We start from the raw sequence: 22,908 nt of genomic DNA on the forward strand, positions 1-22,908 counted from the left end.
ACTGCAGTCTTTCTAATAAACTCTCCATTAATTGCATACCAGCACAACATACGCGCAGCCAGTCTAGTCCAAGTATATTCACTCCCTCACAATCCGCTGTCTACTGAAACCGGAGCCAAAACCAGAAGGCCCAGCATTCGTACTCGATCCTGCATTCCCACTTGCTGCCGCGCTTGCAGCGGCAGCCTCACTTTCCAACCTCCTTCTCAACCCCTCAAATCGGGCCTCATTTCTGCCACTTCTATCAGAAAACACTACTCCTTCCTCCCCAACGACCCAGCCTGGAACCCTCCACCCGGAACTCCCACTCCCCGCCGCTAAAGGCAACACCTCTGCTCTCCATGCAACGCCTACAATCCAACCAATTGCGGACGGAAGAAGCATGTATGGGAATTGGGACAATGAGAGCTGTGCGGCGATTAGGTATGTTGTTGACTTGTCGGACAGAGAAAGCGTTAACGGGAAGAATTTGTGCGCTGCATTTTGTGGCTGAGAAGACGGCGAGGTAGGTGTGGGCGTGGACGTAGATGTAGACGTCGAAATCGTGTACCGGTATGTCGACGGTATGGAGGCGTGGTACTGCGCCAACAAGGCGAATATAGTTGCTGTTGGGCCAGAGGGTAGATAATTCACTTTGCCGAATGAGAGCGGTTTCACGGCGAGTGTTAGGAGGAGTGGAGGGAGGAGCGTCGTGTAGGGGAGTGTTGAAATTATGAATGTCTGTTCCATCGCTACCAGTCAGCCATCATCCATCCCATTTCATATCCATATCCAAAGCCTATCCAGCAAAGGAAGAATGGGTAACAAGTATGAGAACGTACAGCAACCTTCCGAGCACCCCACCCCCGCTCAACAACCCGGCAATGATAAACGAGCAACGCGGCGAACAGGGCTTCCGTAGAGTTTGCGAATCCGGCAAGCTGCCATACCAGGCAGCGCCAGAACTGCCCGTAGGGGAAGAGATGGGGGGAAATGTAAATGGAGGCGAGATGTTTGATGTCGAAGATGGAGAGCGCGATTGAGGAAGCGATTGTGTAGATGAGCAAGGCCTTTGTGAGAGGCGTATTTGTGAACCCGCTAGTTTGCATTTTGAAAAGAGTAGATGGAATGTCCTGACCCGCGCGAGGGGTGCGCTGGGTTAGTCTGTTGTTGATGCTAGTATTATCGGTGGTTGTCGTCTTAAGCAGGTTGATAATGATGGAGACACGTTGCGGAGAGAGCGACTGTGTAAGTGCAGTGGTGGGTGGTTGTTCCAGAGTATTCAGGGACCTCGGCATGCCGAGATCTACAAGCTTACTACTAGATCAGAAAGTCCACTTGATAATATATTCTGGCATTGCGCATGTAATGTCCTCGATGCCTATTTGTTGCTCAAGTATTGCTAGATTCTATATTTTTCATCTCCTCGGCCAAAGCCTCTTTATACCGTGTCATAGCTGTGTCCAATGCCCGAATCGTCGGCCCCAATAGACGCTTCACCGCTTGCTCGCCACCCGGTATACTATCCAGATTGACACGCAGCCTTTTCCCTGTAGCCTGTAACACTTCGCGCGCATGCTGCTTCACCTTTTCCACCTCAACTTGACGCTCTGTCTCTGCGTCCGTCGCAACGGCGTTGATCCGCTCCATGGCGCGATTGAGCGATTCTACGAGTGACGCTACTTCGTTTGCACGGTCTGGATTGCCGGATAGAAAGGCCTGCCAGAATTGGTGCAGAAATTCCGTGGTCGTCGCGTGCGTGAGTGTCAGGCGGTCGTACAGAGCTGACGTCAGTCCATATGTGTCTGAGTTTGATGCAACCTGTGTCTGGGTACGCCGGTCCTTGATCACGTCGAGGATTTGTGTGGAAGCGAGATGGCGGTAATGCCGTGAGCTCGTCTTCGAATCCTCATCTGCATCCTCCTCCTCGTCTGGATCGACAAGCTGACTTAATGGCGCGGATCCGTCGTCGCGGAAGTTTCGCGCAATACTGGTTCGCAGGTCTTGTAGTATCTGTTCTGGATCTTGCTGTTCAAATTGCCGATTGCGTTCGTCTTCTGCGATTTTAGCCGCTGAGAAGAACCGGCTTTGATCTCGAATGTTCAGTAGAATGCGGTTTTGCTCTTCGTCCCCGCGTAGATCGCGCAGCTGTAGCTCAGCATATGTCCCGTCATCCATTTTACCTACTGGCGCCGAGGCCACTCGATCCGCTGGCGCAACATTCGCCATTATCTTCTCGCTCAGGGTATTCAGGGTGCGAATAATTGGCACCTTCTCCACCGCGGATGGCCGCATGTCTATATCTGGTCTATTACCCCGGCGTTGACTGTGATTCACTTCGTTTCCTTCTAAGTCAAGGAAGTGCGGCATGTGTAAGTCGCGCGGCAGATTCCCAGACTCGTCGGCTTTGAGATATTTATCCAATATAGCATCCGTCGCATCTGCCTCAGATATACGTTCTCCGCGCAGTTTCTTAAATAGTCTGCTCTGGAAAAATCGCGACCAGAACTGCGATTCACTCAGCTTCGGTACGTTCTCATCATATACCCGTTTGACGAGCGGGTGCTGATTAAAAATCAGTTGTATCTGCTCCTTGCTGATATTAAGCTTTGTCACGTTATCTTCCGTCCGTGGCTTTAGCGTCGACAGCACATTGTAAGAGCCTCGGGTTTGCGACCGCTCAATAGCATGCGCTCGTAAGAGATGGAGCCGCGTAGACCAGAATTGCGACATGAACTGGCTCGCCGACAATGTCTCCGGTTTTGTATGCAACGACTCCATAAACATCCTCTGTAGATTTGCATCTGCCTTCAGCAGCGACTGCTGCAGCTCCACATCGGTCTTTAAACGTTTATCATCGTCCCACCAGTGCTTCCCAGATCCTGCTGATGAGACCGCGCTTGCCATCGCCATAGCCGCCGACATGCCTCCTCCTTCGCTGGTTGCTGCAACCGGACCCGGAGTCGCCTGGGCCGTCTTGGCCGCCTGAATGGCGGCGCTGAGGGCATCTTTGATAGCGTCCGCTTCTGCACGGGCCGTCGCACCAGCGGTAAATGAGAAAATGTACTGTTCCGGAGCTGCAGAGGGATTGTTCGAGGGGAGGGCAAATATCTTCAACATAACTTTCGGACTACTCGCGGGGGTCTGCTGTAGATCTGTATCCTGTCAAAATCGCCCTCGTTGAAGAGCTAGGGAAAAGTTCACGCACTGGTAATCTGAGCCACGGAAATTGTTATCGTTCCTGAAGCACCACCCGCAGCCGGAATCCAAGAAACCGACTGGCGATCAGCCGACATCGTTAGGGTGCCGTCTTTCTTCTTGTACGCCGCCGACCCGCTCGGAGGTGCCATCGTGGTCGAAGTCGACAGCGTCCACTGTCCTGGGCGGCGGAGAGCGATCCACCCATCGGGAGGGAAAAACCCCAGTGGAGGCGCTATGTAGGGGGTTCGGAAGGTCAAAGGCCTTCGAGAGTTGAGGTGCGCCTAGAAGATATCGTGAAGGTGAAAGAAGCTCCAGGAAGTCTGGGACTGAAGCTGTTGAAATCCGGATGCACGTGACTGGGCTAGACTTTCGCGCAGCAGCTCGAAAGACTGGAGCCTCATTCCAATGCTTACTCTTACAAGTCTTATGTCATTTATTTTTCTCTCTGATAGACCTGTCATTGCCAACTTGGTAGATTAAATACTACTTGACAAATTTCATTATCATCTCAAACTGCATCAAAACGAACAATAGTGGAAGTACGCCATACGCCTGGAACAATCTTGCTTCCGCTATGCAGCCAAAACAAAGCACACGCTCAATCATGTCATGAAAAAGAGACGCTCACTTTTATGCTCCAGATTTCGAAATGCAGAAGACAGTTCCGCCCAGAACCAAACTCAAAACATAACATGAACAAACAAATAATAGGACATGCAAGAAGAAATAGGGTATAATCTCGATCTTTGCGAACGGAATTAGCGCTATTGCAGGCTTCGTTCATCGCTTGAACATATAATGTCCATAGAGACCGCCGACGTCGCCGACAGCAACGGGAATCTTTTTCATTCCCCACCATCTGGCGCCCATTTTCCAAGAACGAGAGCCATCGTCGACTGGTGTCTCGGGCATCGAGGCGGGATCGCGCACGTACCATCCACGACGGCCCAGTTCGCGGACTGTCCAGTCGGGGGAGGTCTTGGTGTTCTTAGGTTTCTCACGCAGTGGAGTGATCAGCTTTTCACTGAACTCAATAACTTGAAGAGGATAGCTTTGCTTTGTGAGCAATAGGCAGGAGTTGGTGTTGAACACTATGCCAACTGAGAGCTGAGGCACTTTGGTAAGATCAAGATAGCAAAGCGAAGAAGGCACCCAGGATGTCGCCTCAGACGTTTCACTGGTGGGCGGTGGTGCAAAGAAGCGGTTGAGGTCCTGCGCCGACAGATCCGCAGAGCTCAAACCCAGCTCCTCCAAGTGCTTAGTCAAAGGAATCAAAGCATCGGTGTGTTCCGAGGTGACTCTGGCACCTCCAAGGTTGAGGGAGCGAAGAGTGGTTGGAAGTTTCGGAAGCAGCTTCTTCACATCTTCTTCCTCCAGGAGTCGGTATCGCGATGCGTCAGTCATGACGTTGAGATATACCAGCGAGTCGCGCACAGCTGGATGCGTCGTCAAAAACTCCACCACCCGCGGTCCGCCGAGGCGGATGCAGCGTGAAAGTCCAAGGTGGGTAATTCTGGCAGTTTCCGGAATTGCAAACAGCGCATCCTCACTAATCTGAGTGTGGCTAACATCAAGGTGAGTCAGATTCACCAATCGTGGAAGGAGAACTTCAAAGGCAGAAGACGGGATGCCGCTGCATTCGTGGAACGACACTCGTCGCAGATTTGGAAGGGTCAAAGGAAGACCAGGTTCAGAGTTCAAAGCCTGCTGGAAAACAGTCGAGAAGTGTGATGAGGAGCTACCACAGAAGTCAACAGCAGCCAGATTCGGGAGCCCGTTAAACAGCTTGGAAATCACTTCTATGCTAATGTCTCCTTCGAGATGCTCCTGGAGCAAGCATTCCTTGAGGTTGGGCAAAAGCTCTAAGAATTGCAGAAGTGTTTTGTGTGTCAAGTTTTGAATCTCCGAATTCATCTGCTTTGTACGGCCAAGACCCACGGATGTAAAGTGAGAGAAGTCGAGGCGACGAACTAAGGTTCCCAAGGCAGGATACTGCGACATGTGGTTGAGAGCCTTGGAAAAGATGATGGAGTGCGGGAAGGTCATGTTCCTGTACAGCACGCTTAGAGTGGCCGCATGCAATGTCCTCGAGGTGAGGAGACACGAAATCAAATCCACATTTCGCGGTGTATAGCCGTTTGGCGGAACGTCCAAAGCGAGATGTGATATGATTTGGTCTAGGACTCATGTCAGGGACGAACTGTGAAAGGCCTATGCGCTACTGCTTACCTAGAATCTCCGACGGCAGTCTCTCCAGCAGGGATGATCCCGGCTCTGGTCTCTTTTCTTGCTTCGTCTCCGGTGTCGGGACAGGAGCAGTGGGAGTGTCCTCCCAAGCCCAGCCGCGAGCACTCATATTCCCAAGCGCGCGGAGATCGCTGTAGCTTCTACTGAGACTCTTTCCACCCAAACGGATGGATTTCCACCCTAGGAACCCTCCGCAGGGGCAGCAGAATTCCGGCGCTTGCTGCATCTGCATGTCGAAGCTGTCGAGCTTAGAGCGGTCCTTGTGAAAACGGTCGAGATGTGTATCAACGAATGATTGCGCAATCCCTATACGTCATGGTCAGAGTTCAATGCCGAGTCACCGGAAATTGACCTACACCTGACATTGTTGCTGCGCTTCCAAGTAGGTCAAGGCGGAGGGGAATTCGTACCGTCAGTGTCTTCTTTGATTGAACCGAACGACTCGCGACGGCTGCTGGCCTTGGACCCGTCTCGGTTGGGCGATGAGCAGGAGGAGTTGCGGGAGGAGTTGCGAGATTGAGCGGTAGGAGATGAGTTTCTCGGAAGGCCAGTTGAAAAAGAGGCCTTGTGGGCAGAAATGGTCGGAGAGGTTGTTGCGGCAGACATGGTGGAGAGCTCTGGAGCCGTGGGCTCGACTTTGTATATAAGCGGAAAGCCCGCCCACTCTCAAAAGGGCAAGTCGCGAATGAAGCACGAGCAAGTGCCAGCAACGCAAAAAAAAGGAAAAAATGAATAATATGGAGCCTTCAGCACAAGGGGTTGAAAAAGCTTTTTCTTCCCCAGATTCCCACCGATGTGGTTTTGTGGCAGACAGACAGTTGCGGTTGGCTAGACGGGCCAAGCCAGCGCGGCGTGAGGAGAAGAGCAAAGCTGTTAGTCACAGAATCGGAGCAGCTGGAACAAGCTCTTTCCGAGTGGATGCTCTGGATGCGCTATGAATCGAGCCTTGAAAGGAATGGGATCTGAGCTCCAAGAGGGACGGACTGTTGTGACCGAGAAGAAATTCAAAGAATGTCAGAGGCTAGCCAGGGAAGAACAGGGAAGCGCGGAAGGCGGACGCGAGGAGACGGTGGTGGAAGTGTAACAAGACCGGTGGTGGTGAGGTTTCTATGAAGTAAGTGAAATGCCCTAGTGGAAAACGATGACGGACGTTAGAAATAGCTTTTATTATAGAGCCATGGAAAAAGTGGAAATGGCTCCTGCTGATTTATAAGTTGACAGCGGAAAGTTCTTTCAAGGTTGATGGAGGCGAAAGCTCAGAGCACTAAGAAAATTCTCCAGCGGGTGGCACTGTCTATTCTGACTCAAAGCCCGGGTTCGAGCTCGAGTACCTGCTCCCATTCAAATCTTTACTCCTATAATAGATGCCGATTGCCCGACTGTCCGACGCATTACATGGTGGCACTTTCTGTACACTGTAGTACTGGGTATAGTTCATCGACAAGCCCAAGCATCAAGACTAGCGCAATTGCTCGCAGCGGTGATTCGATTGCGGTCGCAAGGCGAGACTTTGCTTTTTTCGGAATTATTCTATTTGAACCCTCATCAACGGCTTCATTATTTGCTGCGTCGCTTTCTCCTCTTCAGTCAGATGATTTTCAATAGTCCTCATCGCTAGACCGACCCTCTGCTGACACCTGGATTCATGAACTGGCTACACAGAGATTGGAGCATGACCTGGTCTTCCAAGACTCCCTGAGGCTTGGATCGTCTGCGTGCATTCTATGACATAATGGAAAACCGCCTCCGCAGGCCCCGTGACTGAAAGCTGCCAGAGCACCTCGCTTGGCGTCGGTGCTTCGATACAGCGCGGTACCGGAACAGGCCTCCTGGAACCAGATCCCAGCAGCCTTGCCAGCGACTGCTCTCGTAGTGATGATTGTACACCCTTAACCATGATAGCCGCCATATCTAATATAATCATCAATTTCATCAGTCTCATAATCTCAATGGTCTCAATCGGTCTCATCAATCGCATAGCTATATCCCCATCCAAAGCCTCGTTGCTGACATTGTCAATACAGACGTGTACCGGCAGTACAGCTGTACCAGAGGCGCAAATCCCTTAGCTAACGGTTACTACGCTCCCGCCCGCCATTTGCTGAGCGGGGATCCCGTGACCTTGGGGAGGAGCTGAATGGCTGGTCTGCCTCCTCGTCATCGCCCGCCGTCCTTTCCTCCATGCAAGGTTCCAGCATCGGATCCGTCTCATCGACCTTCCCCGGAATGCATGATCAGCGTCCCTGTCGTTTTCTCCAGCGCACATAGGAACAGGCTTTCAATCTAACTGGGTCCAGATCTTCCAGAACCACCGACGACCGCTCGCATCCGACTCGGCATAGGCGCCGAAGGTCCCTCCGTCAGCAATACTTCGACGTCACAGGGGACGCTGAATACGTCCTTCTCCGTGGAAAACAGTCGGGGTACGGATAGCCAAGTGGTAAACGAGCTAACTGTTCATGCGCCAAGGAAGATCACCCCAGCTTCTTAATTTGGCGCGTATCTCACCACTAGTTGGTACCATGGTGTCCTCAATACGCCAGCACATTGGCCTGAGTCCCTTGACAAACACGGACAAAGCATGCCATTCCGCCCAGCTAGTATTCAATAATTTGACCGCAGACACGCCATCACATTTTCCGCTTATTGGTTTGAATTGAATCTTTGTCTTTCATGGCACCTAATCTCAGAACAGACGTGTTAACGCCATCCATTTCGGAAGTGACTCCATTCATCACGCCATACTATACTCCCACGGCACAAAGCTGGTATAGGGTAGCCGGATAACGCGGATCTTGGTGCACACCATGTCTCCTCACCTGCAGTGGCCATGACTCCAGTCATTCTCCTCACATAATTGTTCCCGATGAATATATCTCGGCGCCCGAATTAGAAATGGGGATCCCACAGAGCCTTGGTAGAATTTCTCCCTATAGTTCTCATTAGTTTATTTCCAAGACTGCAGATCCCCGCGGTCGTGTTACCGGGAGCTGCACAGGCGAAGCAGAAACAATCGTCGACTCAAACTCGATCCTCTGATTGCTTCGGGGTGCTGGGGTCCTTGTTCGATGAGCAACTGCAATTTCCTGAATGGTGGTAGGCGCCTTGGCAATCATGAACTGATCATCGACGACTGGGCCCTGGATATAGTCTGTTTCTTCGCCTGTTCCAGGGGGAAGCCTAGGTAGACGAACGGCCAGCTCAGACTACGGTCAACTCCGCCATACCACGTCTGACCAGTGTCCGCTATTACAACTGTCTGAGTCTTAACGGGACTGAAAAAAAAAATGCCAGGAGACTATTTTCCATAGCAGCGCAGCTTGCCTAGTGCCGCTGACTGTCTTTCATGTTGATTTTTAAGGGGCGCTCGAATATGATTTATAGGTATGCCTGATATAGCGTTGTAGTTTAGTTATTCTTCGGGTTGTCCCCCAGCAACCCATGCGCCTCATACACCTTCCTCAAGATCTCTCGAATGACAGGCTCCTTTCGGTAATTATATTGCATGACCGTCTCCCCTGCCTTCCGACTCTCTTCTGCCGCCTGTCGTTTCACGCTGGCGTACAATTCCCTATCGGCTTCATGCATCGGATCCCTCAGCCAATCTCGGAAGAGCCGATGCCTCACAAGCTCAGGACTCTCAGGCGGAAAAACATGGATATTGGCATAAGGCTCGTCACATCCAAACAGTCGGTGCTCATGCCACTTGGGCTCGCGGAGGAGAAACTGAAACCCTGCATTTTCGAGAGCGGGGACGTAGGATTCTTCCGCTGTAGGGTCTACCACGACCACATCCACGTCAATGACAGCCTTTGCAGGGAGGTTGGGAACACTGGTGCTCCCGACGTGTTGGATATAGAGAAGGTTGCCCTGGGGTAGAGCAGCTTTGATGCGTGCCTCGATGACGGCAAAAGCAGCGGGCCAGGCGGGGTCCGGCTCGACGATCTCGATGCGCTTATGGGGGCGTTTAGAGACGATTTGGACGTCGGCGGGATCGCAGAGGATGTGCTGGGTTATGGGGTTCTGTGCCATTTCTCTATCGTTGTTCAGGGTCGAAAATACAATGTAAATGATGGATTTGTTCAACTTGCGCTGAAAGGTCACCCGTCTTACAAGTGGCTTGAGGGGAGGCTCCGTTGCTTGCTTGCCTTTATTGCTCTAGCGCTTACGGTTTGGCTGGGATACGAGGGGACCAGAGTAGAACTTTAGACAGGGATCTATGGTTCTATACAGAACTGACCGATTAATGAGATGGGGGCTCTGAATTGTGACCTCTGGGGAATTTCGTTTGGGCTCAAGCGCAAGCCATACTCTACATGTTGATTGTTACGTGTTGATTGTTAAGCCACTCCCGCAAACGGACATCAGCATCTATCCATTACTATCACCCCACTTTTCTTATTCTCACTTTTCCTACTCATCGTCCCCCATCCCCTTCTGGGGTAGGTCTAGGCTTAGATGGATTCTGTTTATCATCGGTAGCCACATCAGCATCTCGCTCCCAATAAACACACGAACTCGAAATATATAAGTGACGCTTCAATACCTCCTCTTAGGACCTTGAGTCTCATGTGCTCCTTTCCTCAAGCTCCCTGAAGACATACACCTTTATTTACCTGTGCAGAAGTCTGTACGTGCGACACAGCCACAAGGGGCAGCCTATATACGGAAATGGCCCGAGCTGTCTGCTGAACCATGACTTTACAATTTCAGAGCGATGTAGTCCATATGGCGTTGTTAGCTGCAGTGAAGGGAGGCATAGTAATGCTGTAAGTCTCTTATTAGCAAGTTGAGTAGAGTAGCTATCGCCTTGAAGAATATCGGCAAAAGGTCCTTCTTACGATATGGAAAGAGGAGTGGACTGGGCTTCGCAGATGGGCCCACAAGATGCACACTTCACGTCAGCGTAGTGTGTCCGCTACTATGACATGGAGCTACTGGCGAAACAAGGACGAGTTTCTTGGAGTAGTAGCAGAGTCTGGTGATAACTAACGCAACTACACCAACTGGAGATAACATCAATCCGCGGCAGACAGGTGGTCGGAGACGCGGTTGACACTCTCCATCGTGCAGCGTAAATCATATGGATAGCATGGAGTTTTTTTGGTCTCAGAAAGAAACGGTTCTGGATTCCTTCCTTGATCACCGACTACCGAATCCGTTCCAAGTAGCACTGGCGGAAGGTCGTGTGGCGACTGATAGATAGCCTCTAGGTAGAGAGGCAGACCCCAATCGAAGTTCGAATCGCCTACGTTGATGGAGGGGTTTTCCGCATACGTAGAGGTTCAGATAGACCTCATTGCATCTCTCCCTTATTGGTAGTATGGGAACACTCAATGTTGTCCCGCGTCATGGCTCTCACCGTCACCAGGAGAGACAAATCTGATGCTCCTTTTGGGAGTCTGCAGCTGGGGTAAAGGTTTGCCGATGAAATTCCCTTATCGGAGTCATGCCGCCTATATGGTGAATGTGATGGTGAAACCGGCGAGTGCCTTGATCTTGGTGGCTCCGAGATCCATATATTCACCAAACTTAGAGGAAATGAAAGTGAATACGGTCCATGCTACTTGCAATATCACTTACAAAAGCCTCAACGAATGAGACGCATCAAGACGAACAGCTCACCATGCAGTGCTAGGGTGATAAACTGCCGTTCGTAGAGTACATTCTGAAAATCGGCGGTCCGGCTGATAACTGAGGCAATGGGTATCGAACAGCTATTTCGTTATGCTGCCAGCAAGCTGACCCCAAAGGCAGCTTGCATGCTCCTAGAGCACGGCGTCGAATTGGAGTTGGATTGACCAAGAAATCCGGGTCAATGTAGATCTGTATCTGGACAATCTATCCTCGCACATCAGCTCAAGGAACATGAACGTCTGAAAATCCATGGCCATGAATGTAAGCCCCCAAAGGCGTTTATTGAGTACGGCAATGATTTGACGTGATCATTGACGGGCTTAATTATGCTCAAGCCATACTCCGCGAGACTCCATGCGCAGAGCTTGCCGTGCGTGGCCTCCTAAGAGAGGCACAGGTCCAAGCACTATATATTATGATAGGAAAGCATTCTGCGATGCAACTTTCTCAGGACCCTAGGTGGCATCAAGTGGTGGAGTTGATTTTTGGGAGTAGCTGGAGGACTACGATTGTTCTTGGAACTGGGACCTGGCCTTGTTCTCGAGCATTGAAGGTAGCTATATAACTGGTGATCTGATCGGCACTACCTTATCGTAAACTTCACTTGCTACTTGCCTGGTATAACTATATTAACGCTATTTCAAAAGCAAGCCGGCCGGAACCCTACCTAGAAATTTCGATAAGGCACAAACAACCTGCAGAAGCGACGTATCCGCTAGGCCTATCTACCTAGTTACTTGCTCTACATACATCATATACACAATCCATTGCCTCCTATCCTTTCTCATAGCCCCCTCAAGGCAATAAATTGCAAAAGACCCCAATCAAAACTCAAGCTGTTGTTATGCAACTCTTTGATATGGTCAAATATAGCAACAACCTTTCACCCAATTCCTCGATGGTCTAACGGTCATGATTTCCGCTTGTCACCTACCAAGGAGCAAGCGCGGGAGACCTGGGTTCGACTCCCAGTCGGGGAGATTTCTTTTTCGCTTTTTCTGCTACTAATTAATTGCTTTTGGTGGACGGGGACTTTTTTCTCGCTTTGCCGCGCCGGTGTATAGCGGGTGGGGTCCGGGTTAGGGCTAGATAGGGTCCGGTGGATGTAGCTGCTATGGTGGGCTTAAGACAACAGAATACAACTTCATCCCAAAGAGCATCGCCTGTCTTATTGGATTAGGCGGGAAATCTATGATTGATGCTGAATGGTGCTAGAACTTCTTATCAGAAGTTCTTTGCTACGACGCTGTCAAGAGAATGTAGATATTAATGTAAATATGCATGGCATTGGCTGAAATCATAAACAACATCTCGTAAAACTAAGTAAATATAGCCCTCATCTATGTAGTTGAACTTTCCCCTCTATCCTATTCAAGCCCGTCCATCTAATAGCGTTCTGGTCCCTTCCCTCCGCTTCCGAAACCCACCTTATGTTGTAAACCAACTCTCTATTCCATCTCGATAGTCCCTGGCGGCTTACTCGTGTAATCGTAGCAAACGCGGCAAACGCCCGCAACCTCGTTGACGATTCTTGTCGACACCTTGGACAAGAACTCGTAGGAGAATGGGTACGGGGTGGCAGTCATGAAGTCCTTCGTGGAGATTGCACGGAGCAGGATAATGTTCGCGTAGACGCGCTTGTCGCCCATGACGCCGACGGCGCGAGAGGGATCGAGTGCCGCATAAGCCTGGCCGATCTCGTCGTAGATGCCCGCTTCGCGGATCATGGAGATGAAAATGTGGTCGGCCTTGCGAGCCATTTCAACTTTCTCGCGAGTAACTTCGCCAAGGACGCGGATGGCGATGCCGGGGCCTGTATTTTTTGTTAATTTGGTTTTGTGGATGATGTTGATAATGAGTGGACTTTAGGATGAGCGCGTACCAGGGAAGGGGTGGCGACCGACGAGCTCAGGGGAGATGCCGAGTTGGCGGCCGAGTTCGCGGACTTCGTCCTTGAAGAGTTCACGGAGGGGCTCAATGAGCTTGAGGCCGTGGCCGCGCATGAGGCGCTCGGCGATGCCGCCAACGTTGTGGTGAGTTTTGATAGTTTGGGAGGGGCCCTTGAAAGAGATACTTTCAATCACGTCTGGAACTTGTTAGTAAGGACAAGTAGTTGGGTGATAAATTGAGCTAGACGTACCAGGATAGAGGGTACCCTGTAGGAACCACTCGACCTTTCCGTTGCTCTTGGCCTCAATCTTGCGCGCCTCGTCCTCGAAAACGTCAATGAACTTGCCGCCGATGAACTTGCGCTTCTGTTCGGGGTCGTGCACGCCCTTAAGACCAGCGAGGAATTGCTCCCCGGCGTCAACGACCGTCAGGTTGATTCCAAGCTGCTCCTGGAGGACCTCCTGGACCTTCTCGCACTCGTTTAATCGCATGCAGCCGTTGTCGACGAGAACGGCGTGGAATCGGTCGCCGATGGCCTCTGTCATCAGCTTCGCGGCAACGGTCGAGTCGACACCGCCGCTGACAGCACCGAGCACCTGGCCATCAGGGCCAACGAGAGAGCGAATCCGCTGAATCTCCTGACCAATGAATTCCGCCATCGTCCACTTCTGCTCGGCGCCGCAGATGCCCACAGCGAAGTTCTTCAGCAGCTGTCCACCTTGAGGAGTGTCTATCGACTGTTAGAATCCGCCCCACTCTGTCCTTTCATGAGACTCACGTGTGACCTCTGGGTGAAACTGAATGCCATAGATAGGATCCGACTTGTGCGCAATGGCCGCGTACTCCGAGTTCTGCGTAGTACCGATGGTGTGGAAGCCCTCGGGCAAGTTGCGAAGCTTGTCACCGTGCGACATCCAAACGGTCATATCGCCCTCGACATTCTCGAAGAGCTTGTCAACGTGGCCGCCAAACTTGGTGGCCCTCAGATCAGCATGGCCGTATTCCCTCGCGGTTCCGGCAACGACGTTATCTGCGTGCAGGCGGTGGGCGAGCTCTTGAAGACCGTAGCAGATACCCAGGATTGGGACGCCAAGCTCGAAGAACGCCGGGTCGGCGTGGGGTGCGCCCTCTTCGTAGACGGAGTATGGGCCGCCTGAGAGGATGATACCCTTGGGCTTCCAGCCTAGGTCGGCAAGTTTTTGGGTGCACGGGAGCATTTCAGAGTAGACGTTGATTTCGCGCAGGCGACGGGTGATGAGGTGGGTGCTGTGCGTGGTGTCAGTCTTGTTCGTCTAAATCAGCCTTGAAGCAGACATACTATTGGGACCCGAAGTCCAACACGAGAATCGTGTCGAACGTGTTGTGAGGGATTGTATCGGCCATGGTGGGGTTGTGATATGGCTCGCTTCGGGGATTGTCTGGCCTGCAGCGGTCAATGGAAATCTGGGAGTGTTCGTTTATCAATGGATACGGTTCAATGGAGTCTGAGCGGTATCCTGAAGCAAGACCAGCCCGAGAAACGAAGTCCAGGCGCGACTGATAAGGAGACGGCTGAGGAAGAAAAAAAAGATGAATCACCGATTCTGCCGCTGATAGCAAGAATTATTGGTGGGGTGACTCCCACCGCTCACATGACTGCTTGAGGGGCGGAGGATCTTATCTGATAAGATCTCGTCGCTATTTGGGATATGGCCACTACTGGATGTGGCTGTGTGAGTAATCATATTATCTAGAATGGGCGGATAATTTGCAGATTCAGATGTGATATATGCTCTTACCTTTTGCAATACCCGTGGAAATATGGATGGTGCTGATGCTAGTAGGTTGTAGGAATAGTGGGCGACTCAGGCTATGGGCTTCTATGTAGTCCCCCTCGAAATTGCTTCTCTGATGGTGGGGAAAAAAAGGGCGGCCTGCTATAATAATACAAAGCGGGACATGGTAGAATGCATTTTAAGTACTGTCACAGATCCAAGGCCGTTTACAGTTGCGATACCTAGAGTAGCGGGGATTGACGGTTTTAGCTATTGGGTGTTGTACATGGAAAATGGTTAAGCATCGCTACGCCTCGCTTTCTGTGCTTTCTGTAGCAACCAATAGACCGTGGTCTATACTTAGGTCAATATAACACAAGCAGAATTCCGCTAGGTTAGCTCTGTACTGCCTTTGCGCTAACTGATGACAGCATTTACGGCGCACGCGTGTACACTACGAGGTGTAGGCCACTCACTTCACCTTTGTTAAACATAAGCGGGTACAGCACTGAAGCACCTGGCGGCAGTGTGAGTGAAATATGGACCCCGGCAGCTTGAAAATGGACACGACAGCCATACGTGATACCACATACTACCTGTGCTGGGCGAGTGGGTTCCGAAAGGCGAGCCGCCAAACCCCACCAACTTCCACCGCGGTACGCCCCAAAAAAAAAAACTACTTGATAGCGTGTCCACCCCTAAGCCACGCAAAAAGCAAAAATCTCCCCGACTGGGAGTCGAACCCAGGTCTCCCGCGCTTGTTCCTTAATAGGTGACAAGCGGAAATCATGACCGTTAGACCATCGAGGATTAGATATTTGGTTTTCCCTTAAGAAGATTTATGAGTCAGTTCATATATGGGTACGGTCTATTGGGGTTGAAAGTGTTAATTAGGGCTGCGATTTTTAGACGCTGGCCTGTTGACTAGTTCGCATATCAGATGGCCATCACCACTAGTACGTGTAATATCCTGTTTAATGGGCGCTGTTCTCGGGCTTATGACATGGGTATACGTTGTCTTGTCCGTGCATGACTGATTGCGCAGTATGCTCTCAAACGTAGCTATACTGGGCAAAATAAAGATGTGCTAATACCTTTCCGCTCATACTATCTGAAGTGTATTGATATACAGCGCTTTTCCCGCCTGTGTTTAAGACAGACCGTGGGCAAAGAAGTCCAACGGATGCGAGCATGGTACTTATACACATTGTGCTTACTAGACTACACTGACTAAGTGATGTCTTCTACCTGTTGTTCGGCACATACAACGGGCTTCCATGCATATGAGGTTCAACTGTGAGATACAGTGATTGAGTGCTAATTATCAGGGGTGACTGGAGATCTGGGTTGGCTCCGTACCAGTTGGGAGAATATATATTGTGCTTTTGGTATATTTACAGTATATATTTACAGTAATGCTTGAATTTTCACCAGGCGCACTACTTGCGTCCATACAAACCGGAGACGAATTGACAGCATTGCAGGTTCAAATGCCAATTCACCCTTAACCTATCTTGCATCATTCCCGCACACAAAGGACTCCTCAACTTCAGCTCCTACTTATGTATCCACTTCAGCGCCCGATACATATTTGCGTGGAACACCCCAGACACCCCTTCCAGAGCCTTCGCTGGATAACTCCAGAAGTAATGCGGAAGCCCCGGGTAAGCATCATACCTCACATCGACCCCCTTCTCGATAAGCGCATCCCTCATGAGCCTCGCATCGTCTCTCAACGTATCCGCCCCGCACTCAACAATATAAACCCTCTTCAAATCTCCGATCCGCGGATGCAACAGAACAGAGAAGTAAATATCATCCGGCGGCGGACCATAACTATCCAGAAAACACCGCATACAGGCCAGCGTGTTCACCGTGGCTTCTGCGTTCTCCTCGTACGCCGTGAACTGCTGTCTTTTGGGCTCGGGAACTGCCTCAGGATGTACGACGCATGGAACAAGTGCATGCACCCCCTTGAATTTATCGCCTAGTCCGGAGTCCAGGAGACGCAGCGCGACGCCGAATGCAAGGTTTGCACCAGCGGATCCCCCCATCAGCGAAACAGAGGATGCACTAGAGGCGAAATTCTCGAGTGTCCATAGTGTCGCTTGCAGACAGTCGTCCAACGCAACGGGATATCTGTGCTTTGGGGCAAGTCGGTATCCCACGCTCACAATCTTATGGCCAACGGCTCTGCAAAGCTTCCGCACGGCACAGTCTTCGTGATCAACGCTGCCCATAATCCAGCCGCCCCCGTGCATGAATACTGTAATCTTCTCTTCTTTCCCGCTGTCGCTATCTGCCGCTGGCGGCGTGTAGATGCGTACCCAGACGCCGTTTTTGAGTGTGATGTCCTCGGTTGTCACTGACTTATCAGGCGGTGGAAAGTCGTATTTAGCTAGCAGTTTTTGGATGTTTTCATTGGAGTTTTGGTATAGCTCCGCTACCGTTCCTCCTCGCATGAGGAGAGGATCGCCAAGTTCGGTGATGAACTATTTGTCTGTTAATGGAGACTGTCTTGACGTAACATGGGAACAACGTACGTGCTGCCATTCGGGGGCATAGGCGGGCCCATTGTTGCCATTCGATCCCATGTTTGGTATAGTTTAGGGTTCAGTCTTATATTTATGTTGTTGTTGTCCCCTTACTAGACGGGCAGAACAACGCTTATATAAAATTATCCTAAGACAATCACTGGAGCATACATATAGAGCAACCCACGGTCTCACGTTGGACATACAGCAATAGAGCCATAATGATTCATTTCTACTAACGAAGCCATCAAGTTTAGCCACCGGCTATACATTGACGATGCACCGCCACGCCTACACATCATGACTCATGTTGGAGAACTGACAGCCGACGCTAAGCATTGACCCACCATAAGGAGGACAAAAAGCAAAAGCAAAAAAAATAGCAAAAAGTTATCTCCCCGACTGGGAGTCGAACCCAGGTCTCCCGCGCTTGCTCCTTAATAGGTGACAAGCGGAAATCATGACCGTTAGACCATCGAGGATTGGTAGATGCCGAAATATCAGAACATAAATATATAAGTTAATTGAGCATATGGCGATCTTTAAGAGGCGGGTGGAAATGAGGACGGACGTAAATAGCTTTTAAACAACAGTTGATTTGCATATTCTGTAAAGGTTGTAGAACCCAAAACCGAGCTTCCGAGTCTACAACATCTTGGCGCAGCGATGCAGGATCTGGCGACCTGCATGGACAGAACGAATACCAAGACTGTGCAAACATACGGACTCACGGTAAGATCGGCATGGCACCCATCTGCATCTTTTAACCCGTACCGTTACCCGTTTGTCCCCGGCGCATCCCCGGCCGGGTGACGTTCGGCGAATCCCAGAGTTTATAATAATTTCAGTGCAAGATTATGCAGATTTTTTACCATGCATTCCCGATGAAAAGCCAGGGGTCGGACTCGCCGACTCCGAACGAACTCAAAAGGCCAAGCCCATGCCTAAAGCGGGCTACGTACCCGAGTTACCTACCTGATACGTTCGGGTTATACTCGGGTGTCGACTCGAGGGGTTAGAACTTTGTACAGGTGGGTTAGGTTCCATGTGTTGAGAGGGTTAGGTGGAACTGTCGGCTCTACCAGAACAGATGGATGCGGACGGGCGGATCCTTGGGCGCTGGCATTCGCATCAGTATGGCGTCATGACCAGATCCAAAGAAATTTATTACCTAGGTAGTTGTTCGGTGGGAATGGAAGGTGTGGTTGTGGTTCAGATATCTAGCTCTATTTCTTTGGCTACAGCTCTGCTGAATTGTCCAACAAATAAACATCTCTCAAAACAAATAAACATCTCTACCCGTAGGAATGAAAATGACATATTTTTGTCCAAATTCTAAGCTGTATCGTGTCACGTAATATAATGAAATGAAGAATAAACCGTGATAGCCTGCTAGCCGGGAGATCATGTAGCCCGCACTTCAATCAGGACGAATGGTATCAGTAGCCAACTTGGAAAAACAAAAAAACCATCAACAAAAAGCACTGTATGCTTGTGCGTCTAACATAAGAATGAGATGAGACATGAGATGTCGACCAAACGCCAAATTGTTTTTCGTCAATCCTTAAGGGTATGATTGTTCTCCGTCTATTCAATAGCGGAAGCGTTGTTGCCGTGCAGGACAGGGTTGACCTTGGGGTTCCACTTGAACTTGAACTCCTGGCCCAGCTCCTTGCGCACAGCGGCCTTAACAGCCTCAAGGACGTTAGGGAAGACGCCGAAGTTGGCGGGGTTCGTCTCGTCGTTGTCGCCGCCCTGGAAAACACCGGTGCGGACAAGGCAGGTGTTCCAGCCGTGCATGTTTCCACCGCAAATGTCGGAGGCTGGGTTGTCACCGACCATGTAAATGTTCTCAGGGAGGGTGTTCTCGTTGTGGATCTGCTCCATCCACGATCGCAGAACCTCGTCCGCGTACTTGTAGGTAGCTTCTTCGGGCTTGCCGTAGACGACACGCTCAAGATCGAGGCCGGTCAGGGCCTTGTACTGCGCTTCAATGGAGATACGGTAGAGACCCTGCGTAAGACGGGTGGGGCCTTTGTGGTCTGTTGGCATGATCAAGTCACCCTGGGAGAAGTAGATGGGAATGCGACCCTGGGTGAGGTCCTTAGCGCGCGTGAGGAGACGGCCGTCCTCGGAGAGCAGCAAATCCATAATGATCTGGAAGTCGGTCTGGTAGTCGCGCGAGTCGGCGAAGACCAGGATGGCGTCGAACTTGATCTTGGAGAAGTCGCGGGGCTTGGCCTCAGCGCGGTCCTGCTCGCTGAAGTGGCCCCAGGGGGAAACGGTAGGGTCCCAGGCCTGGATGTCCTTGGGGAGGATAACGTTCTTGAAACCGTAGTTCTCGGCAACCTCACGAATCTTCGTGCCCTCACCACCGCAGACGAGGACGGTCTCGTAGTAGTCGGAAAGAGCTTGCATGGGGGTGTGGGACTGAATAAACTGATCGGTGGAGATGGGGCAGTCGAGGACCTCAGAAAGCTGCTGGCAACGTGCCGCCTCGGTCTTACCACCACCGTTGGTCAGGAGAATGTAGGGAATCTTGATTCCGAGCTCGTTGTCGCCATTGAGCATTTTCAAGGCCTGCTTGGCTTCCTCAATCGGGTGGTTACCGTGAGCCAGCACACCATCAATGTCAAAAGCAAAAGCCATGTTCTTCGCAGCGGCGACTTTCTCCTTGGACATATCCTGGATCTGAGAAGCCAGGATGTCGCGGGAAACGTCGGCCGGCACAACAGACGAGAGACGCGAGACACGAGGAGAGCGAGGAATAGGGAGTGATGTGCCGAAGGAGTTGCGAGAGCCGCGGCGGTCCCTGGATGAGGGAGCCAGGCTCAGGTTATGCATGAACGAAGCGGCATCGCTGATAGAGCTCCGGGTAGCAGGAACCTCAACGATGTTGTTGGCGTCGTTGGGGATGGGCAGCTGGCCACCCATGCTGCCACGGTCTCCAGGCGAGCGGGTGTCGAGTGTAGAGCCACGAGGAGCAGGGGCGGAGGGAGAGCCCTCGACGCCGAAGTCAGAGTCCTCAAAGCGAGGCATTGTGGTGTAAGAGAGGAATTGAGTGGACTAAGGTGACGTAGGAGAAGGGTCAATGGGAAGCGAAACAAGATGAATTCGCTTAGAGAGAGTAGAGAAGAAGATGAGGGAGAAGATGGGAGAAAGGGTCTATTATAAGTGACAGACCAACAAAGAGAAGAATACTTGAAAAGAATTTACGGTACAGCGAGGGAGTCCGATAATAAATAGATCACCGCCATGACAGTCGCAGTGGCGGGATGGCATGTCTTTTCCTTATTCCCTGCGAGCAAGTGTGAATAATAGTCATGGCGGGCTCCACCCAAAGGGCCTTGTATCATCATCTCATTCCTGAGGATTATCGCCATCATCATTATTAGCTGGAGCCTTATCCACTGGTCCTTAGCGCTCAGCAAAAGGTAATTTACCAGAGTTCCCGGCCGTTTGGTTTTACTCTGACACTGCAAGCTGCATTCTTTCTTGTCCTGTCTTATCTGGAGCTCTCAGATAAGAGCTAAATTCCGCCACTGCGCATTTCAGCCCCAGCAAGCTCCCAGCAAGTCAAAGAACGACGGCGGCTTGCTGTCTTAAAGCGAAATACTGCCCCTACTGTAGCTCCCAGAAGCTGGACAGCTTCTGTTTAATGATATCAGCCTGAAATTTCTCGACAATCTTTTTCAAAAATACGAAGTTGTTTCTCGCGACAAACTCCAGAAACGATTTTCTCGGGGCCCGCATGGATTGAGCGGCGACTGCCATTGGATAGGACAAGAAACAGCGGAGTCAATCAATGTATCTTATTGGTGCGCAGAGAGTTCCACCCATGGACCGGCCACAGATCGATGGAGCCATGACGATCCAGCTGTGATGTCATTGAATTACCATTACAGCTACGATGGCCTCATGTATAGCTCATTGGCGGGGCTGCCGCGGTTGCCAGTTGTTGCTGTTGCTTTACCGCTGCAACGGCTGCGAGAATATTAAAAAGAGAGAAGGCTGGCTGGGATCAGCAGAGATGTAACCGAATTCACCACCGACTCTGGCTGTCTGCGCTGTTTGCAGTGTCTCGGACGCATTATTGGTAAAGACCCCGCGTGCGGCCTCAACAGTGAACTGCACCAGGCCAACCCCTCTCTGCCCACTTCTGTCAACCCCACCGGCTCCCCTCCTCCTTCGTCATCGCTTCTGAGTCCTCAACCTCATCAAGTCGACCGCGACCTCAATTTCTTCTTCCTCTTTTTTTCTCTCTTCATCATCCCTAGTATCCAATTGCTTCGCCGCATCGCATTCCAACTACGCCCACTTCATCATGTCTAGCGGAAAGACCTTCAAGCTCAGCAACGGCGTCAGCATCCCCGCTGTCGGTTTCGGTACCTTCGCCAGCGAGGGCGCCTCCGGTGAGACCTACCGCGCCGTCAAGAAGGCCCTCGAGGTCGGATACAGGCACCTGGATTGCGCCTGGTTCTACCAGAACGAGGACGAGGTTGGCGATGCCGTCCGCGACTTCCTCAAGGAGAACCCCTCCGTCAAGCGCGAGGACATCTTCATCTGCACCAAGGTCTGGAACCACCTCCACCGTCCCGAGGACGTTCGCTGGTCGATCGAGGACTCCCTGAAGAAGCTCAAGACCGACTATGTCGACCTCTTCCTCGTCCACTGGCCCATTGCCGCCGAGAAGGAAAGCCAGGACAAGCCCAAGATCGGCCCTGATGGAAAGGTTTGTCAATTCTTGCCTGCCTTGGAGCATAAATCAAGTGAACTAACCGACTGCTTAGTACGTTATCCTGAAGGACCTGACCGAGGACCCTAAGCCTACATGGCAGGCGATGGAGAAGCTGTACGAAGACAAGCTGGCCCGCGCCATTGGTGTCTCCAACTGGACCATTGAAGGCCTCGAGAAGCTCCTCAAGTACGCCAAGGTCAAGCCTCATGTCAACCAGATCGAAATCCACCCCTTCCTCCCCAACGAGGAGCTCATCCAGTACTGCTGGAAGAACGACATCCTGCCCGAGGCCTACTCCCCTCTGGGCTCGCAGAACCAGGTCCCTACGACCGGTGAGCGTGTCAGCGAGAACAAGACCCTCAACGAGATCGCCCAGAAGGGCAGCAACACCCTCGCTCAGGTCCTCATTGCATGGGGTCTGCGCCGTGGCTACGTCGTCCTGCCCAAGAGCTCCAACCCCGCGCGCATTGAGTCCAACTTCAAGACCATCGAGCTGTCCGACGAGGACTACGAGGCCGTCAACGCCGTCGCCAAGGGCCGTCACTTCCGCTTCGTCAACATGAAGGACACCTTTGGCTACGACGTCTGGCCCGAGGAGACCGCCAAGAACCTCTCCGCCTAAATGGTTTCACGATGCTCTGTTTTGGGTGGCTGGTAGGGATTTTTTTTTTATTTCTGTTTGGGATTTGGTAGCGGCTTCATGTTATGCAGGTCATAGCCGCAGCTCGTCTATTCTCTTCTCTTCTCTTACCCTCGGCAATATCTACGGATTTGCTACTGAGACCGAAGTAGCAGGAGGGCATGTGAGCCGAGCGAAGCCAGGAAACGATGTAAACGAAACTGAAGAACTAGCTTTCTCTAGCTTGAACTTGGGATAGAACGAAATTACATTAGAGTGTATCTCATTTACCAGCGTTTCCACGAGATA

At 51.3% G+C, this 22,908-nt stretch overlaps 8 protein-coding genes and 3 non-coding genes across 11 annotated transcripts; 2 read left to right on the forward strand and 9 right to left on the reverse strand.

The window, feature by feature from the left end:
- Positions 1–30: 30 nt before the first annotated feature.
- Positions 31–1,219, reverse strand: dscB. The gene is made up of 2 exons (XM_073736205.1): positions 822–1,219; positions 31–720 (listed from the first exon to the last, which is right to left on the reverse strand). The coding sequence occupies exons 1-2, from the start codon at positions 1,086–1,088 to the stop codon at positions 79–81; spliced, it is 909 nt and encodes a 302-aa protein (XP_073597811.1). The 5' UTR covers positions 1,089–1,219; the 3' UTR covers positions 31–78.
- BDW70DRAFT_132730 (TFIIH subunit TFB1 family protein) lies at positions 1,204–3,567 on the reverse strand. The gene is made up of 2 exons (XM_073736206.1): positions 3,188–3,567; positions 1,204–3,134 (listed from the first exon to the last, which is right to left on the reverse strand). The coding sequence occupies exons 1-2, from the start codon at positions 3,327–3,329 to the stop codon at positions 1,372–1,374; spliced, it is 1,905 nt and encodes a 634-aa protein (XP_073597812.1). The 5' UTR covers positions 3,330–3,567; the 3' UTR covers positions 1,204–1,371.
- Positions 3,568–3,960: 393 nt separating this feature from the next.
- Positions 3,961–6,033, reverse strand: BDW70DRAFT_158243 (Leucine Rich Repeat domain protein; the record flags this gene model as incomplete). The annotated part of the gene is made up of 3 exons (XM_073740484.1): positions 3,961–5,357; positions 5,410–5,733; positions 5,838–6,033. 3 exons carry the CDS (start codon positions 6,031–6,033, stop codon positions 3,961–3,963), a joined length of 1,917 nt encoding a protein of 638 aa, XP_073597813.1.
- A 2,428-nt stretch (positions 6,034–8,461) lies between these two features.
- Positions 8,462–9,650, reverse strand: BDW70DRAFT_20127 (GrpB family protein). Its single transcript, XM_073743492.1, has one exon. It carries the CDS (start codon positions 9,457–9,459, stop codon positions 8,836–8,838), a length of 624 nt encoding a protein of 207 aa, XP_073597814.1. The 5' UTR covers positions 9,460–9,650; the 3' UTR covers positions 8,462–8,835.
- Positions 9,651–11,956: 2,306 nt separating this feature from the next.
- Positions 11,957–12,044, forward strand: BDW70DRAFT_t70. The gene has a single exon. It is a non-coding gene; the product is annotated as a tRNA-Asp (tRNA).
- A 303-nt stretch (positions 12,045–12,347) lies between these two features.
- On the reverse strand, positions 12,348–14,498 carry gua1 (GMP synthase (glutamine-hydrolyzing)). Its single transcript, XM_073736207.1, has 5 exons — positions 14,273–14,498; positions 13,733–14,220; positions 13,205–13,684; positions 12,947–13,150; positions 12,348–12,877 (listed from the first exon to the last, which is right to left on the reverse strand). The coding sequence occupies exons 1-5, from the start codon at positions 14,335–14,337 to the stop codon at positions 12,513–12,515; spliced, it is 1,602 nt and encodes a 533-aa protein (XP_073597815.1). The 5' UTR covers positions 14,338–14,498; the 3' UTR covers positions 12,348–12,512.
- Positions 14,499–15,430: 932 nt separating this feature from the next.
- BDW70DRAFT_t75 lies at positions 15,431–15,518 on the reverse strand. Its single transcript has one exon. It is a non-coding gene; the product is annotated as a tRNA-Asp (tRNA).
- A 525-nt stretch (positions 15,519–16,043) lies between these two features.
- BDW70DRAFT_20268 (alpha/beta hydrolase) lies at positions 16,044–17,344 on the reverse strand. Its single transcript, XM_073743495.1, has 2 exons — positions 17,252–17,344; positions 16,044–17,200 (listed from the first exon to the last, which is right to left on the reverse strand). The coding sequence occupies exons 1-2, from the start codon at positions 17,300–17,302 to the stop codon at positions 16,265–16,267; spliced, it is 987 nt and encodes a 328-aa protein (XP_073597816.1). The 5' UTR covers positions 17,303–17,344; the 3' UTR covers positions 16,044–16,264.
- A 292-nt stretch (positions 17,345–17,636) lies between these two features.
- BDW70DRAFT_t74 lies at positions 17,637–17,724 on the reverse strand. Its single transcript has one exon. It is a non-coding gene; the product is annotated as a tRNA-Asp (tRNA).
- Positions 17,725–18,442: 718 nt separating this feature from the next.
- Positions 18,443–20,495, reverse strand: BDW70DRAFT_20270 (phosphatidyl synthase). The gene has a single exon (XM_073743496.1). It carries the CDS (start codon positions 20,279–20,281, stop codon positions 18,830–18,832), a length of 1,452 nt encoding a protein of 483 aa, XP_073597817.1. The 5' UTR covers positions 20,282–20,495; the 3' UTR covers positions 18,443–18,829.
- A 763-nt stretch (positions 20,496–21,258) lies between these two features.
- gldB (putative glycerol dehydrogenase (GldB)) lies at positions 21,259–22,825 on the forward strand. Its single transcript, XM_073736208.1, has 2 exons — positions 21,259–21,974; positions 22,033–22,825. Exons 1-2 carry the CDS (start codon positions 21,567–21,569, stop codon positions 22,600–22,602), a joined length of 978 nt encoding a protein of 325 aa, XP_073597818.1. The 5' UTR covers positions 21,259–21,566; the 3' UTR covers positions 22,603–22,825.
- Positions 22,826–22,908: the final 83 nt, after the last annotated feature.

The sequence above is a fragment of the Aspergillus foveolatus genome, assembly GCF_047715535.1.
Source record: "Aspergillus foveolatus strain CBS 279.81 unplaced genomic scaffold BDW70scaffold_13, whole genome shotgun sequence".
NCBI classification, from domain to species: Eukaryota; Fungi; Ascomycota; class Eurotiomycetes; order Eurotiales; family Aspergillaceae; genus Aspergillus; species Aspergillus foveolatus.

Bases quoted from the DNA above. Each gene is read 5' to 3' on its own strand.
- BDW70DRAFT_20270 (XM_073743496.1), bottom strand. From the start codon at position 20,281: ATGCCTCGCTTTGAGGACTCTGACTTCGGCGTCGAGGGCTCTCCCTCC.
- BDW70DRAFT_132730 (XM_073736206.1), bottom strand. From the start codon at position 3,329: ATGGCACCTCCGAGCGGGTCGGCGGCGTACAAGAAGAAAGACGGCACC. The intron at 3,135-3,187 runs GTGCGTGAACTT...GACAGGATACAG, and splicing joins TTCCGTGGCTCAGATTACCA to ATCTACAGCAGACCCCCGCG.
- BDW70DRAFT_20127 (XM_073743492.1), bottom strand. From the start codon at position 9,459: ATGGCACAGAACCCCATAACCCAGCACATCCTCTGCGATCCCGCCGAC.
- BDW70DRAFT_20268 (XM_073743495.1), bottom strand. From the start codon at position 17,302: ATGGGATCGAATGGCAACAATGGGCCCGCCTATGCCCCCGAATGGCAG. The intron at 17,201-17,251 runs GTACGTTGTTCC...ACAGACAAATAG, and splicing joins ATGCCCCCGAATGGCAGCAC to TTCATCACCGAACTTGGCGA.
- gua1 (XM_073736207.1), bottom strand. From the start codon at position 14,337: ATGGCCGATACAATCCCTCACAACACGTTCGACACGATTCTCGTGTTG. The intron at 13,685-13,732 runs GTGAGTCTCATG...AACAGTCGATAG, and splicing joins GTTTCACCCAGAGGTCACAC to ACACTCCTCAAGGTGGACAG. The intron at 12,878-12,946 runs GTACGCGCTCAT...CAAAAAATACAG, and splicing joins CGGTCGCCACCCCTTCCCTG to GCCCCGGCATCGCCATCCGC.
- dscB (XM_073736205.1), bottom strand. From the start codon at position 1,088: ATGCAAACTAGCGGGTTCACAAATACGCCTCTCACAAAGGCCTTGCTC. The intron at 721-821 runs GTACGTTCTCAT...GCGATGGAACAG, and splicing joins GGGGTGCTCGGAAGGTTGCT to ACATTCATAATTTCAACACT.
- gldB (XM_073736208.1), top strand. From the start codon at position 21,567: ATGTCTAGCGGAAAGACCTTCAAGCTCAGCAACGGCGTCAGCATCCCC. The intron at 21,975-22,032 runs GTTTGTCAATTC...CCGACTGCTTAG, and splicing joins AGATCGGCCCTGATGGAAAG to TACGTTATCCTGAAGGACCT.